Below are 14751 nucleotides of genomic sequence, written 5' to 3'. Positions count from 1 at the left end.
ATCTGTCTCTCTCAGTATATCGAAATAAAACCAGGGTTGAAATTGCCTTCTCCAAACTACCAGATTTTGAGAATGTACATTGTGTCCAGATTTGTCCCTTCGAACAGCCTCAAAATATTACGATTTTGGTTGAATTTATGGTTGAATTTCGAAGTTTATTTGGTTAAGGGCCATTTTTTACTTTTTTGTTGAGGTTGTGTTATTTTAATAAATCAATGGGAATTCTTGTAAAACTTTACGAGGACTTCAGTGGAAAAATTATAAAAAGTGACATTGATGATTAATATCTTCTTTATTAATACTATTATTTCCAACAATATTACTAAATTGACAAAAATATAAAGCGTGGATTTATAAATACAAATACAAAATTCTCATTCCACCACAGCTATTTTCATTGCCAAATCTTGTTCCCCTAATGTTCCAGTCAGGAAAAATGAAATATCTATGTAGGTGTTACTTTACCAATATAAAATATAGTTTACGGTGCTTATGTGTTGTAATAACATTTAGTTGACGGGTAGTTTCTCTGGAATCGTACTCTGTAAAAATGGTAGGTACCGTGAGCTGTCGTATCAGCTTCAAAACATGCAAATAAACAAATATATTTGACGGCCCAGTGACGCAGTGGGCAGCGACCCTGCTTTCTGAGTCCAAGGCCGTGGGTTCGATTCCCACAACTAGAGAATGTTTGTGTGATGAACATGAATGTTTTTCAGTGTCTGGGTGTTTATCTGTATATTATAAGTATTTATGTGTATTATCAGCTATCTCAGTACCCATAACACAAGCTACGCTTACTTTGGGGCTAGATGGCGATGTGTGTTATTTATTATATTTAAATGTACGTCGAAGTACCTATACCTACTAACACGTAGTCGGCCGGCTGCTTTACAATCGGAAATCTCTTCTGACGAACTCCCTAAGCGATGTGATTTTGAGTTGTAGGTCCCGGGTTCGGTTCTTTACACTAATTTATCTGGTCTAGTCTGGTGGGAAGCTTTGATCGTCGCTAGTTATCACCCTACCGACAATCTCGTGTCGACAAAGAGCATTTCTTGCTGAATAACTAAGATTGTGAAAAACAATCTCTATGTTATCTCTGTGGGCCTCACCTCCCTCAGAACAGCGATTTTGAAATGTTCAGGAGGCAGATATACAAATTCCTCAAAATGCCAGCAACGCATTTGAGGCTCTTTGAGTTTTCAGATAACTATTCTAAAACTCAAGTAAAATTACAAAAAAAAACTTTTAACATAACACTTTAAGGGCTTCTACTTTTTTTAAATAGAGTTGAAACTCACTCTCAAATGTTGAATGTAGCAGACTTGGTAGTACTGATGTATCAAGGCAAATGCCTCTTCTGCGACTGCCAGCTGATTATGTTGCCAAGCTAATACCGCTAGACATGCCCAAAGAGTCTCATCTTCTACCGTGCGGCAAAGCTGGAAAAAAAACGTGTGAGCCGTCACGGGACGCCTGGCAGATGTGAAAAATCAAAATTGTTTTCTGTAAGTTATTGCAAATATTGCATAATGAAAAGATAAAGCATTACAAATTTGTTCCACAAATAAAAAAAAATACAACCAAGAGGATAACCACTCCTATTTGTAAGTAGGTTAATAATGACTGTTATTACAAAATTAATATTCATTTTTATTGTAACATACGAAATATAAAAATTCAATCATATAGCGTGACGATGCGATGACGCGTCCTATTATAATATTAAGGATTATTTAAACGATAATAAAGCTTGGGTGTGAATTGCTTTAGCTTCATAGCTTAATTTAAATTTACTGGAAGATGGTGATAACAAAAAAATAAATTTACCCGACTAAGTTTGTTGTGGGCTCTTCTTAGACCAGGGCGCGTTTGGAACCCTCGTAGCTTTAGATTTCAGTTGGCGAACGAAGTTATCACCATCCCGTTACAATTATGTAAACAAATATGTATGAACGCCTCATAAGTGCCTGTGATAGGCCTACATGAATAAAGAAATTTTGAATTTGAATTTGATGCGTCGCCACGGCCTGTGTCGCTACGCCAAAAATCAAGTTTACCCTCCGCCTATAGATGTTTCACATCAAAAAAGTACTTACGATTAACAAAATCAAAAATGAATATTTAAGACTTCCTAAAGGTGAAGTCGTAACTAGAAAAAAAATAGTAAAATATTACGTGTAATGCATCTTGCCACATGTTAGCTGCTACGTGTTTCAATAATTTCTCAGGAAAGGCAGCAAGCGCAACATGAAGAAGAGATCCATTACCACGGCAGATACAAACGACGCCTTCTTCAACGCTTAGCAAGCAGGGATTGCGACCTAAATCACTAAAACAATTATTGTAAAGGTTAAATTATTTAAAAAAAACCTAGTACGATGATTATTGGATGTTTCTATAGATGTTATCATTATTTCATTACTTAAGTACCACAGTGTATCTCTTATTATTCCACATTTTAATGTCTCAAAACAGGTAGGTATTATGACGTTTTCGTATGCTTAATAATAACATTCAAGAATAACATTTTCGCTACAAATACTAATCACAATTTCAAACATACATACAATTTAAACAAAGTATTTGATTTAACGCAATTATTTTAGATTAACAATGATCAAAATATTTTGTAGTAAAAGGATCTAGGAGAATGTAAAACCTATAATTAACTAAGTTTAAAAAAATGTGAGCCGTCACGGGACGCCTGGCAAATGTGCAACATCGAAATTATTTTGTACAAGTAAAAGCACAAAAGTACAGACTATGACAAGGAACTAAATAATATGACATGATAAAAAAATTCAATATTAAGATTTTTTTTCAGAAAATGATGACTACATTATTTTGTTCATGTACAAAATGTTTTAATTAAAAAATTTGACAAAACAAAAAAAAAGGTTACATCTTAAGTACTTTCATTAACGTAAATATATTCTATCATACAGCAGCGAGGCGATTAGTCGCCACGGCCTGTGTCGCCACGCCAAAAATCAGGTTTACCCTCCACCTATAGATGTATCACATCAAAAAGCTACATTAAATTATGCTATTAATAATCTTGTCGTCTGGTACGTACGTAATGTCTTTGCTGACGGTGGTAAGTGCAAGCCAGTCAGGCTGTGTCGCAGCACGCGTGCAACACCAGGCAACAGCAGAGTTTGCCCGTAAACCAACAAGCAACTCGGTGTCTGCACTCCATATTATACTTAGCACTTGAGACCCTGGCGTATTAATTTAAAAATTTTAATATTCATTTGTTGTTTAAATTGTTAAATTATTTATTATTAGTTTATTAGTACTCATCTTTTATTGTGTTTAAAATCAGTACTATACGCATATGGATTCTTCAAATATATGATTAAAATCAATACGTTTATTTAGAGTTTATACAACTCTAATGTTTATGTCCTAGAGTTTATAAAACTCTAAAAAATACAACGCATTCACCAGGCCATCACCTCAAACGATGGGCTTTGGCAACTGAATATATCCCTTGTAGTGATTTCCACAGATCATGTCCTTATGCCATTTGTGTCCAGCGCTTCGCTCCGGCTCCATACATAGTCGAGGGTTTATCTACTGCCACTTTATTATTGCAATTCGTCATAATACAGGATAATCAACAGATTCTACTTATCTCTGATTCAATGACTTACTTTAAGAGATAACTTACCCAGTTTTGTGAATTTTGACTTAGGATCTTTAACTGTGACTACATATAAGTCCCTATTATAATCAAGCAAAGCAATTTGTCTTTCACCGATTGGTCCAGTTTGGCTTAGCGCTATACTTGACACGGTCATTTTATGGGCCAGTTTCGTGACTGTATTGTCCACTGAACTGCGTACAACTAATCCAGTGGGTAAATCGAATACTTGCATTACTGGAAATGATGATTTATGTTTGATTAAAATATAAGGCCATATTTATATGTTAAACTTATCAAATCTTAAAAGTAAATTTTATTGAATATAATTTCATCATTAGGAAATGTTTTTCGTACTTTTTCTGTCAGTTTGGTCAATCAAAGCCAACGAATCTGGTCCTAAGGACACTGCAGCTCTCCCTATGGTTTCTGGTCGTGATCCACATCGTGGGCTTGCAAGCAAACGACCCATATAACTGTATATGGAGATACCAGCTCGTTCTATTACACACAAACACCTAGAATATAAAATCATTTAAATAACAATCATTAATCAATTTAAATGATATTAATACTTTCTATATTTCTCATTTTAGGTTATACATTTGAATGTTTTGCATTTTACTATTTAACAAAACATTTGTATATGAGTTTTTTTTATTTACCTTTCTGCTAACAAAACCATGCTGATAGTTCCTTCCTTAAGATCAAATGTTACAGGTGTATTCCATGACGTCAATTTGTGTATGAAACATTGTTTCACCGTAGCTATTACTAAGTGCTTAAAACCCAACGCGATTTGTATTACCCTGTCTGGATAATCGAGTTGATCATTTTGATCAGTTAATATGTCTTTGATGGCGACAACTTTACGCCCAAATTGCGTACACGCGTAATTCTTCCAAGTATATTCCCTAAAATCGAAAAAAACAAAAAATATATTTTGATAAATTACAAATAAATTTAGATGAGCAGTAGTTGATCGAGCAGAGGAGAAACAATTTATAATAATAATAGGCTGATTGGATGGATAGATTGGTGGATTAAAAATCTGATGATCTAATGAATCACTGGCAATAAATTTATAAAGATAATAGTTGTTTCAAAATACGATTTAAAAGATGCAGAACCTGTCAATAATATGTGCAAATAAAACATGGCCATTAGCACACGCTGCAGCCAATTGTGTGCCATCGGAGGACCATGCAATGCTGTAAATGCTGCCAGTTGAAGGACGATCAAGACAGTGAGACCACTGAAACAGTTTTAAAACTTAACGCTTTGTTATAACTTATAAGATATGTCAGTATTATATATAAGATTTCGAATCACTAAATCCACTATTACAGAATATGATCAGAATATAATCAGAATCTGATGAATATGATGAATATGATCAGAATATGATGAATATGATGAATATGATCAGAATATGATGAATATGATGAATATGATGAATATGATGAATATGATCAGAATATGATGAATATGATGAATATGATCAGAATATGATCTAATTGATACATACCAATTAAAATTAAAACTTAGAGGACCTGGTATTAAACATCTATTCATTTTTTACAAGAGAAATCCAGCAATTCACGGACCAATGCTGTTCATCCGACATTGAAGAGATTTTACTGAGCATTGCCGTTCAAGCAGGGCTGTGAATGACGATAATGAACACGGTATGTTCTATGCTTCGTGAAACAGTGCTACAAAAAGGCATCACGAACAACTCCATCAAACAATCATCTTTTCGTAGACGAAGGTTATTTGCTTTTGAGGCACAGTTGGTCTTGAAGATCTGGAGCATCGACATCTACGCGTAAGATGTTACATGCTCAGATTCATTTCGTCTGAACAAACTGTTTTTGAAATTTAAGCTGTTACTGGATTGACATATTTGACTTAACTTACTCCACGAAACTGTTTTTAAAATTTGAACTGTTACTTGATTGATATATTTCACATTACTTACTCCATTTGCATTACAAAGCCGTATTAAATTAAAGCTTCCAATTATGAACATATCTCCGGCTCGTGACCAACTAACGCTTGTGATTGGCTGATCATGTTTCACGCTCACCGAAATTTGCTGACCAAATGAATCCCAAATCTATAAAATGTTATAAAAACGTACATAAGCGATACTAGCTAAACAGTTTCTTTGAAAAATCTTTTTGTGTTGGAGAGTCCATCTATTCAAGAAGGTGCTATATAACTCGCTACGACCAATAGCCCTACTATTGGTGGATTATCAATGAAAAATGGTGCATAAACGGGGAACTTTTTCCTTTTGATACCTTTCTTAATCCGTTGCGTGAACTGTTAAGTTCGCAAACATGTTGTATGCAGAACTGTTCCCCATTTAAAGTTAAGAAAGAAAAGGCTGCAAGAGCATTTCATGTATATTTTAATCAACTGAGTCAACCTCAGACGAAATAGAAGTAGCGGGGAACGGCTACTCAAGGAAAATTCATGTAAAATTATGTATATATATAACCCGAGTGGGCCTTGGCTTGGTCAAGCAAATTTCTCCATCTGAGGCGATCAGAAGCCTCATTTTTTCAACTCCAAACTCGCAAAACCCTCATATAACTCTCGACTCCATCACTTCTTCGATTAGTTAAAATTGTGTTACAAGATACTTTTTATCTCGGAAAAGCATTCATGGCACTCCCACGGAATTAAAAACAATAAATAAAAAAAATTATCTTCAGAGCAGACTTGACGTTTCAAAATGGCTTATATTAGGCCTACTTGAAATAAATGAATTCTGAATTTCAAATATTGTCGGAATAGGCTGCATCTTGTTTTTATATTTTCTTATGCTTTTAATTACTACCTTATAAAACCGGAACGGAATGTTGACTGTCTTCGTGAATCTTTATTGCAAACAAAAACCGTTTCTTACCTTAGAAAACCCATCTTCGGAGCCAGAAATAATGAGATTATTGTTTGCATTCCACGCTATGCATAAAATTATGCCATCATGCGCTTTCCACTGTAAAAGAGAGTAGATACATAATTTAGAGAAATCGCTTTTTAGCGATAAAGCCGCGAAATGTACAACTTATGTTCAATGTGTTGTTTTATGTCGTTGGTGTATGCGTTTCTTAATGAGCATACTTGTTTCTTCTTTCTTAGAGAGTAAAAATATTACTTAAGTGTGTATTATACACTTAATTACATTATTCCTATAAATATTAAACAGCATTGTTTTTGGAACTTCACTTAAGTTAGTTTATTAATTTTATTTTTACTCCGGCTTACGGTGAAGGAAAACACGTTAGGAAACATGCATGCCTGAGAGTTCTTCATAATTGTCTCAACGGCATGTGGAGTCCACCAAACCGTACTCGGCCAGCGTGGTGGACTACGGTCTTAACCCCTTCTTATTGTGGAAAGAGACTCTTACCGCAGAAGAATCTTAGCAGTTACTCTCAATATATTGAAGCCACTACTGTGTGTTCGTTTCTAATATCTAAATCGTTTTTTTATACCCACGTTTTGTTTATCAATATTTATATATATTTTGTATATATAATATAAATTCTAGGTTTTATTTAAATAATTTGCCTACCTTGGTCACCTTAGTACTGGAGTTTAAATGTTTAATCACAAGTGAATTTCCTTTCGTGTACAAAATTGAGCTATTGTCAGGATTCCAAATAGCATTGTAACATGGCTCATCAGACTGTATTATAACAGATCGCAAAAGACCATTGCGGGACCAAACTTTTACGAATCCATCCTCTCCAGCTAAAAAAAAAAAACCATTGAAGGGAAAGTTACATAAAAATTGCAAGTCTCTGAATAAAAATATCATTTCGTATTGTTTCCATGTTTGTTTACCTGTTAGAAGACCTGCTCCATCAGGACTCCACTGCGCTGCTAAACACGCACCTTGATGAGCCGTGACACTTTTTTCTATGCGACCGTTGTTATTTACAATATGAAATCTAGACAAAATATTAAATGTTTTTAAGTACCTATGAAACACAGCAGTTAATTTCCTCTTAGGCTGTAGGGCTGGCAAGTGCATATCGAGAAATTTATGTCTATCCATTATATCGTCGATGACGATAAAAAAAGTCTGAGTAACGATTTGAGATATTCCTACTGGTGTCAAAAAAGCTGGCCCAAAGGGTTGGTCTGACTGTACGCACAAATAACACTGAACGCAACATAGAGTATCTTGATGAAAGCAGACAGTATTCATCATGGCACTCTTTATTGTATTTAGTAATTAGTTAAATAAGTAATAAGTTTACTAAGTAATTGTAAACCAAAAAATAATAGTCAATTTAATACGGTGGAGTATGGAAAAGACTAAAGAAAAGATTTTAAAAGTACCAAACCTGACTGACGAGTACGTCATAAATACAGTGCAGTGTAAAAGGGATTATTCATAAAAAAGTCTATGTCTGATTAAAGTAAGTAGAAGCAGACAGTTTAGACAGAATCCTTACTAAATGGGTTTGAGTGCCAGAAAATACGGAATTATTTATATGTATAAAAATAATTTTAAATGAAACTTACTTGCCATCGGCACATGCAATCAAAATAACATCTTGCTGGTGCTTGTTACCACCGATGTTTACTTTTGGAAACAAGTGCATGCATATTGGATAAAAATCTTCCGGTAGCGTAGCTACGACTAAACATTCACCATTAACAAGATTCCACTTTAGAAGCTTGTGATCGTCTCTAAAAATGCATCAAAAACTTTAGTTAAATTTTATGATTCCAGTTCTTACTTCAAAATTTCTATGCTGGAAAATGTAAACTAGTACCCGCATGAGAAAACGTCTTCAATATTGTTCCAGCTGACGCAAGAAACAACTCCAACATGTTTGGGTTCTTTAAAAAAAGATATTTTCAATTTCATTTTGATATACAGTTTCTGTCCCCTTTTCACAAAGTTTGAATGTTGTTACTAGGACAACGGAAAGCAAATTTAGCGCCACAAAAGCAATCTCACTATTTTTTGTAATAGCAGCATTGCAAATAAAATAGCTTTACTTTTAAAATACTGTTTCTTTAATCATTACTAAAGAATATTGATAGTCCTTTAGGGACACAAAAACGAAGGGATAATAGTAATAAATCTTTAACACTAAAGAAAGCATTGGATCTGTTTTTACAATATTACTGTTTAAAAATTACAACATTAATTCATTCGTTCGCAAAGTATGCAACGGCAACACCACTATGACATATCGCTTTTGACGTTAAAATTAATTAAATGTCATCGTCATGTCATTAATTATTTACCTACCAATTACCACATGGGTTTTGAAGGTTTAAGAATTCTAAGTTAAAATCGCTATATTATATCAAATTAAAATTCATTAAAGTGTTTAATACAAAATGTCTGACGTACCGGATCTTAGCTCGGACGACGAGCATTACCAAGAGGACGAATGGCAAGAAATGGAGGCTACCGAAACACCAGTTACGTGCTTATTTTGCTCAAATATATTTCCGAATGTCGATGAAACTGTCGTTCACTGTGAGAAAGTACACGGATTTGACTTGAGTACTCTGAAAATCAAGTTTAATATGGACTGCTATTCATACATCAAGTTAATAAATTATATTAAAACTCATAAATCAAACGCTGAGGATATAATGCGTGCTGACAAGTCGCTTTGGGACGATGAAAAGTACTTACAGCCCGTAGGAAATGATGAGTGGTTAATGTTTGACTTCGATTCTATAACAGAAAAGTCGCACTCTCCGAAAACGTATCACGCGAATGTAGAAAATGGTGTAGTTACTTTATCTCAAGCCCATTTCCTTGAACTGCAAAGGACTATACAGTCGTTGACTGAACAGTTTAAAGAAAGTCAGACTCACCTCCAGATGGCTAAGGAGGATATGAGTACAATGCAGGTATCGATGCAATCTATTGTAGATGGAGGTTCTGTGAATAATATAGGCGATAGTACATTAATAGTCGACTGTGTCTCCAAAGTTCCTTTAGAATGCGATGAAGGATATTTCAACAGTTATGCACATTTTGGTATTCACTATGACATGTTATCAGATAAGGTTCGTACACAAAGCTATAAGGATGCTATTTTAAAGAATACAAACAGTATAAAAGACAAAGTGGTCCTTGATTTAGGGTGTGGAACAGGAATACTGTCCATGTTTTCAGCTACAGCAGGAGCTAAAAAAGTGTATGCCTTAGATCAATCTGATGTAATATACCATGCTATGGATATAATAAGGGAAAATAAACTAGAAAATGTTATTAAAACAGTAAAGGGCAGGCTTGAAAATACAAAATTGGATAGTAAAGTTGATATTATTGTATCAGAATGGATGGGATACTTTTTACTCTTTGAAGGGATGTTGGACAGTGTCATATATGCTAGAGATAATTGCTTAAATCCTGGAGGAATATTGTTACCAAATAGATGTAACATAAGTCTTGTAGCAAATGGAGATACTGACATGCACAAAAAGTTAATAGAGTTCTGGTCAGATGTGTATGGATATAAAATGAACTGTATGAAATCAGAGGTGGTAAGAGAAGCAAGTGTAGATATTGTGTCATCTAACCACATAATATCTGAACCATGTATTGTTAAAGATATTGACTTGTATACTTGTAGTACTGACATAGTAAATTTTACCTCTGAATTTAAACTACCAATAATTTCAGACGGATTTGTGACATCCCTTGTTGGTTATTTTGATACATTCTTTGAGTTACCACAAACTGTTTCCTTCTCGACAGGCCCACACGAAACTCCAACACATTGGAAACAAACATTATTCTTTTTCAGAGATTGTAAAGAGGTCAAAAAAGGGGATGTCATTGAAGGCACAATCACTTGCAGTCGTCTAAAAACAGATGTCAGAGGACTCTCTGTATTAATAAATATTTTTGGAAAGAGCCATAAGTTTATACTTAGTTAAATATGTCAACTAAAATTAGTTTTTTAGACTGAACAAGAGTGTTTAGTTAAGTTCGAAAGAGTTCTGTTAAAGCTTATACTGTGTGAAGGTCATTACTAAAATTTGTGTATGAAAATGTGATATAGTCTAAAAAATGCATGCTGCACATGTCTCAATCAGACCTATAGAATAAGCAATAGATGTGCAGACAACAAAATAAATGATGTACCTTAGATCTTTATTATGAAATGTATAATATAATTCTCCACAGATTTGGTTTCAAGCTCTATATAATATCTCTTAGTCTTAACAGCCTTCGTATTTGCCTTATATTTTTTTTAAATAACAATGTGTTATAATAACTCTGCTTATAACACATTGTTAAATAATGCAGGATACTTGTGTACTGAATAATAATGGAATATCTGTTTAATCTTGACTATTATTAATTATATATAATTGTTGAGCAGAAAAAAAATGTGTCACTAGTTAATAAAAGTTAATTGAATACTGTTATTAGTAAACCAAAAAGGCTTATGGCCTAGCTCTCTCATAATTCTTTCATATAAAGCCAAAACAGCCAACTTAGCTTAACCTACAATTACAGGAGGTGTTTTATATAAATATTGTTTACACTTCAATGTGCTGTTTAATTGAAGTATTAACATCAAAAACAAAGTATTAACATTGTCTTTAAAAATATTTAAAATGAAGAACTTGTTCTGTGTAAGTTACATTAAGAAGGTGGTAATGGCTTGATCTAAGTATAACAATTTTATAATATCTTGCCTTGTTGGTCTAGTGGTTAGCATGTTCAATCATGGGGATCAGGGTTCAATTCTTGGAGTTGACAACATGTATTGAATTTTTTAGAGAGCATGTTATGCCATCTGTCCCAAGATGTGATAATTATGTTTAAACCAGATTGAATTGAAAAGCTGCAGGTGTAGCAGGAGACAGCCATTGTTGATTTGAGATCCTTGCTCTGTGCCGAAGATGATTATGTACACAAGATAAATATTTAGTTAAAAATGTTCTACCAATTTACTATTATAGAAAGTTTAACTTTCATTACATATAGCTTGTAATATTTTGTGATATAAGTATAATATTTAAAATTGCCATTTCTCCTAGCAAAGCAGTGTTGTTTATTTTAATGTATGATACTTTTTATAAAACCTTTATCTTTTTAAAACTTTTTATAATCTTTATTAAAATGTATGTATGTATTTTTTAATAATGTATTTTTGCTGGAGTATGGTAACCATGCCCTATTAGTAACTTAAAAAATAGTACCTACATATTGAAAAAGGCATATTTTGTTGAAAATGCCAAATTAGTATTGGTAAATTACTATGTATGTTACCAGCTTTTTTAATACATGCTGTTGTTTTGGTTCAGTGTGCTTAAAACCCGTAAGTTTTTAGGGTTAACTATTAATCAACGTGATGGTTTCTTAAAATAATCATACTTTTGGCATTAATTTTTAAGAAAAATAATGTTACGGTTTCAATTCATTTACTTTTTCTTTAAAAAATCGTAGTTCGGTTCTATAGTTATTTTGTAAACAAATGTTTCGAACAAATGTTTCTATCTCTAATTGTAGCACCCGAAATAAAATCTAGTACTCGGAATACTGAATGTATGATATAATATTTCAACTGTTGAAATAAATATTTTTAATGATTTTTTTTTTATTAATTAACTTTATCCTTATTAGTTTTTATCTATTTTTGTTACTAGCTCCGCGGCTTTACTGGCGTTAGATTATACTATAATTGTGCCATGCTCACAAATCTTACTCAAACAACAGGTATATTCCTCTTACAACGTCTATGTAGAAAAACCAATTTTAGGACCAGTCAATTTAGTTTGGAGATTGAATTTTGTTGAAAGATGTGAAGCTGTGTCCTCTAATAAAGGGATATGAACTTTTTAAAAGCAGCTTGGATTGGCTAATTACGTCATGCGATATTTTTTCCAATATTGCACTTATTTATCAATAGCTAAAGTTTGATGGATTTCATAAATTATTATTAAATAGGTCTGGTATCTAAGTAGTTTAATAAAACACATTTTCTACGAAAATCTTTATTTCATTTTCAAATACTTTACATACATTCCAAGGTGTTTCTTATTATTTACAAGTAGAAAATGAAATACGTCTAACAAAAAAGTCGTATGTAGTACATACATATTATTGAGTTTAATAACAACACCTAAATGGTAAACGAAGGTAATAGCGATAGAGTCTAAGAGAGTTTCAAAAAGAAAAGAAAATACAAGTTACATTTTAGGTACCCGAGGTAAATACTTATTAAGTAATGTTATACAGATTTAGAATTAGACAATTACCCCCTTCATATTGATAAGTCACTAGTGGGGTAAAATACGAATAGGTAGGTAGGTATATTATTTTTAAAAGACCTTTATTGCCTTTCTGACATAAGTTTATTTTCAAGTTATTTAGAATTAAATAAGTGTGTATTTTAGTGAATCTATGTGTTAGATGGTTAGGTAGGTATATGTTCATATAAAACCTTAATATTTTTATATTAATATGATTTTGAAGGTTTAGGTTATGGAATTAGATAGGTACTATTATTTAACACTTTAGAATTATATCCGTAGCTCACACATAGATTTAAAGCATAAATCTTTTGGGTATTTTATAGGTACTACTTTAAATACCTATATATCGAAAAATTTATCTAGGTTTTTTTATCCTTAAAAAGCCAAATCGCAGCGAATTATCGCACGAACTTACTGCTAGCCCATCACGTGCTACAAAATCGATTAAAAAAAAATCATCTAGCTAGGTATATAGTGATTGTGTATTCGAAAGAGGAAGATTTTTGACGTTTACTAGCCCGTCAGCGTTATTTAAAACTTGCATACTCTCCCCTTACCCGTTCTTTATCGCAAACAAAAATATTAAAAATCAAGTTAAATCATACTTACTTTCACGACCACTTAAGACATACTGAGACTTCTCATACTGAGTCATCGTAAACGCTGAGTACTTCGTACTTAGCGTTTACGATGACTTAAAGACGATGTTAACGCTAATTTATATTTAATCTGAGCGGCCATATCCTTCTGGGCTAATGGGATTGCTTTTTAGACGCCATTGAGATGCAAAGTTATAGGTACACGTTGGTGAGCATATAGGTTAGAGTCTAACCGTTTGAATGTAAGGTGATCATATATGTACCTGCATTATGATCACCTTCTAGCGTAGGTACCTACCTACCTTCCTATGCGGATTTGTCCTTATGGACAAAATTTGGTGTCGGAAATAAAGTTCAAATGGTAAAAGTATTTTCAGCATAGATAATATTACTTCTAAAGCTTTCCAAATGTTTCGTTTACTCAGCCATTGACGAATTCATTATTTTAGGTAGGTTGATACCTACGAGAGGTGAGCGGCGGAATTAAGTTGTTACTTATGATTTAATATGATCTTTAAATAGTTAGATCTCGCTTCTTTTCGATTTAAGTCGATAGTTGATAAATCAAGAAGCATTTCTTCTGCATTCAACATCAATGTAAAAAAAAAGTGTATACCTAGGTAGGTAAATGAAGTATATGATATTTTTCCTTCGTGTAGCGTAATGGTTTCCTATGTATCTATTTCTATAATTTCATAAAGCTATAATTCCAATCAGAATGGTTGGACAACTACTTCTATGCTCAAATTATGATTACGCTAAATTTCGACTTAATTTGCTAAATTGCACCGAAAAACTGATAATCTACATCTAAGTTTTTAGGTTTTTATGATACACAGACTTGTCTTTGTTTTATTGCTACAAAGTTATGAAATAAAATATTGAAATCTTTTATTTTGTTTTCTCATAACAAAAACCTTTCCCAGAATTTTGTCGTTTGAAATTTCCATTTATCATGCGTTTCCATGAAATCTGAGGCCAACGAATCGGAGCCCAGACGTTCAAGAATCATTGAAGCAGATATCCTGAATGGGGACGTCAGAAAATTGTTAAACTATTCAAATGCTCACGTCCTCATTTAATTGGCCATTTGTGCACGTCTGTGCTCCACGTTAAATCGTACCATATAGGCAAAGCGATCTTTAGCATTTAAAAAAAAGCACATACGCACCTTGAAACAACTTTTAGATTACCTAGAATAATATTATATGATTACATACATTACTTACTAAT

The 14751-nt window shown here is 33.0% G+C and overlaps 2 protein-coding genes across 2 annotated transcripts; one reads left to right on the top strand and one right to left on the bottom strand.

Moving 5' to 3' along the window:
• Positions 1–359: 359 nt before the first annotated feature.
• On the bottom strand, positions 360–8546 carry LOC120637226 (intraflagellar transport protein 80 homolog). The gene is made up of 14 exons (XM_039908948.1): positions 8452–8546; positions 8198–8365; positions 7511–7617; positions 7239–7417; positions 6570–6659; positions 5634–5771; positions 4783–4907; positions 4318–4566; positions 4010–4170; positions 3680–3889; positions 3083–3227; positions 2182–2335; positions 1305–1445; positions 360–542 (listed from the first exon to the last, which is right to left on the bottom strand). Exons 1-14 carry the CDS (start codon positions 8544–8546, stop codon positions 510–512), a joined length of 1995 nt encoding a protein of 664 aa, XP_039764882.1. The 3' UTR covers positions 360–509.
• A 377-nt stretch (positions 8547–8923) lies between these two features.
• Positions 8924–12255, top strand: LOC120637151 (protein arginine N-methyltransferase 1-like). The gene has a single exon (XM_039908818.1). The coding sequence runs from the start codon at positions 9029–9031 to the stop codon at positions 10586–10588; it is 1560 nt and encodes a 519-aa protein (XP_039764752.1). The 5' UTR covers positions 8924–9028; the 3' UTR covers positions 10589–12255.
• The last annotated feature ends 2496 nt before the right edge of the window (positions 12256–14751 follow it).

This window comes from Pararge aegeria, chromosome 3 (genome assembly GCF_905163445.1).
Source record: "Pararge aegeria chromosome 3, ilParAegt1.1, whole genome shotgun sequence".
Lineage (NCBI taxonomy): Eukaryota > Metazoa > Arthropoda > Insecta > Lepidoptera > Nymphalidae > Pararge > Pararge aegeria.
This window is presented reverse-complemented; position numbering and strand designations above follow the sequence as displayed.

Bases quoted from the DNA above. Each gene is read 5' to 3' on its own strand.
- LOC120637226 (XM_039908948.1), bottom strand. From the start codon at position 8,546: ATGAAATTGAAAATATCTTTTTTTAAAGAACCCAAACATGTTGGAGTT. The intron at 7,418-7,510 runs GTAAACAAACAT...TTTTTTTTTTAG, and splicing joins TGGAGCAGGTCTTCTAACAG to CTGGAGAGGATGGATTCGTA. The intron at 4,908-5,633 runs GTAAGTAATGTG...AAACTGTTTCAG, and splicing joins GGCTTTGTAATGCAAATGGA to TGGTCTCACTGTCTTGATCG.
- LOC120637151 (XM_039908818.1), top strand. From the start codon at position 9,029: ATGTCTGACGTACCGGATCTTAGCTCGGACGACGAGCATTACCAAGAG.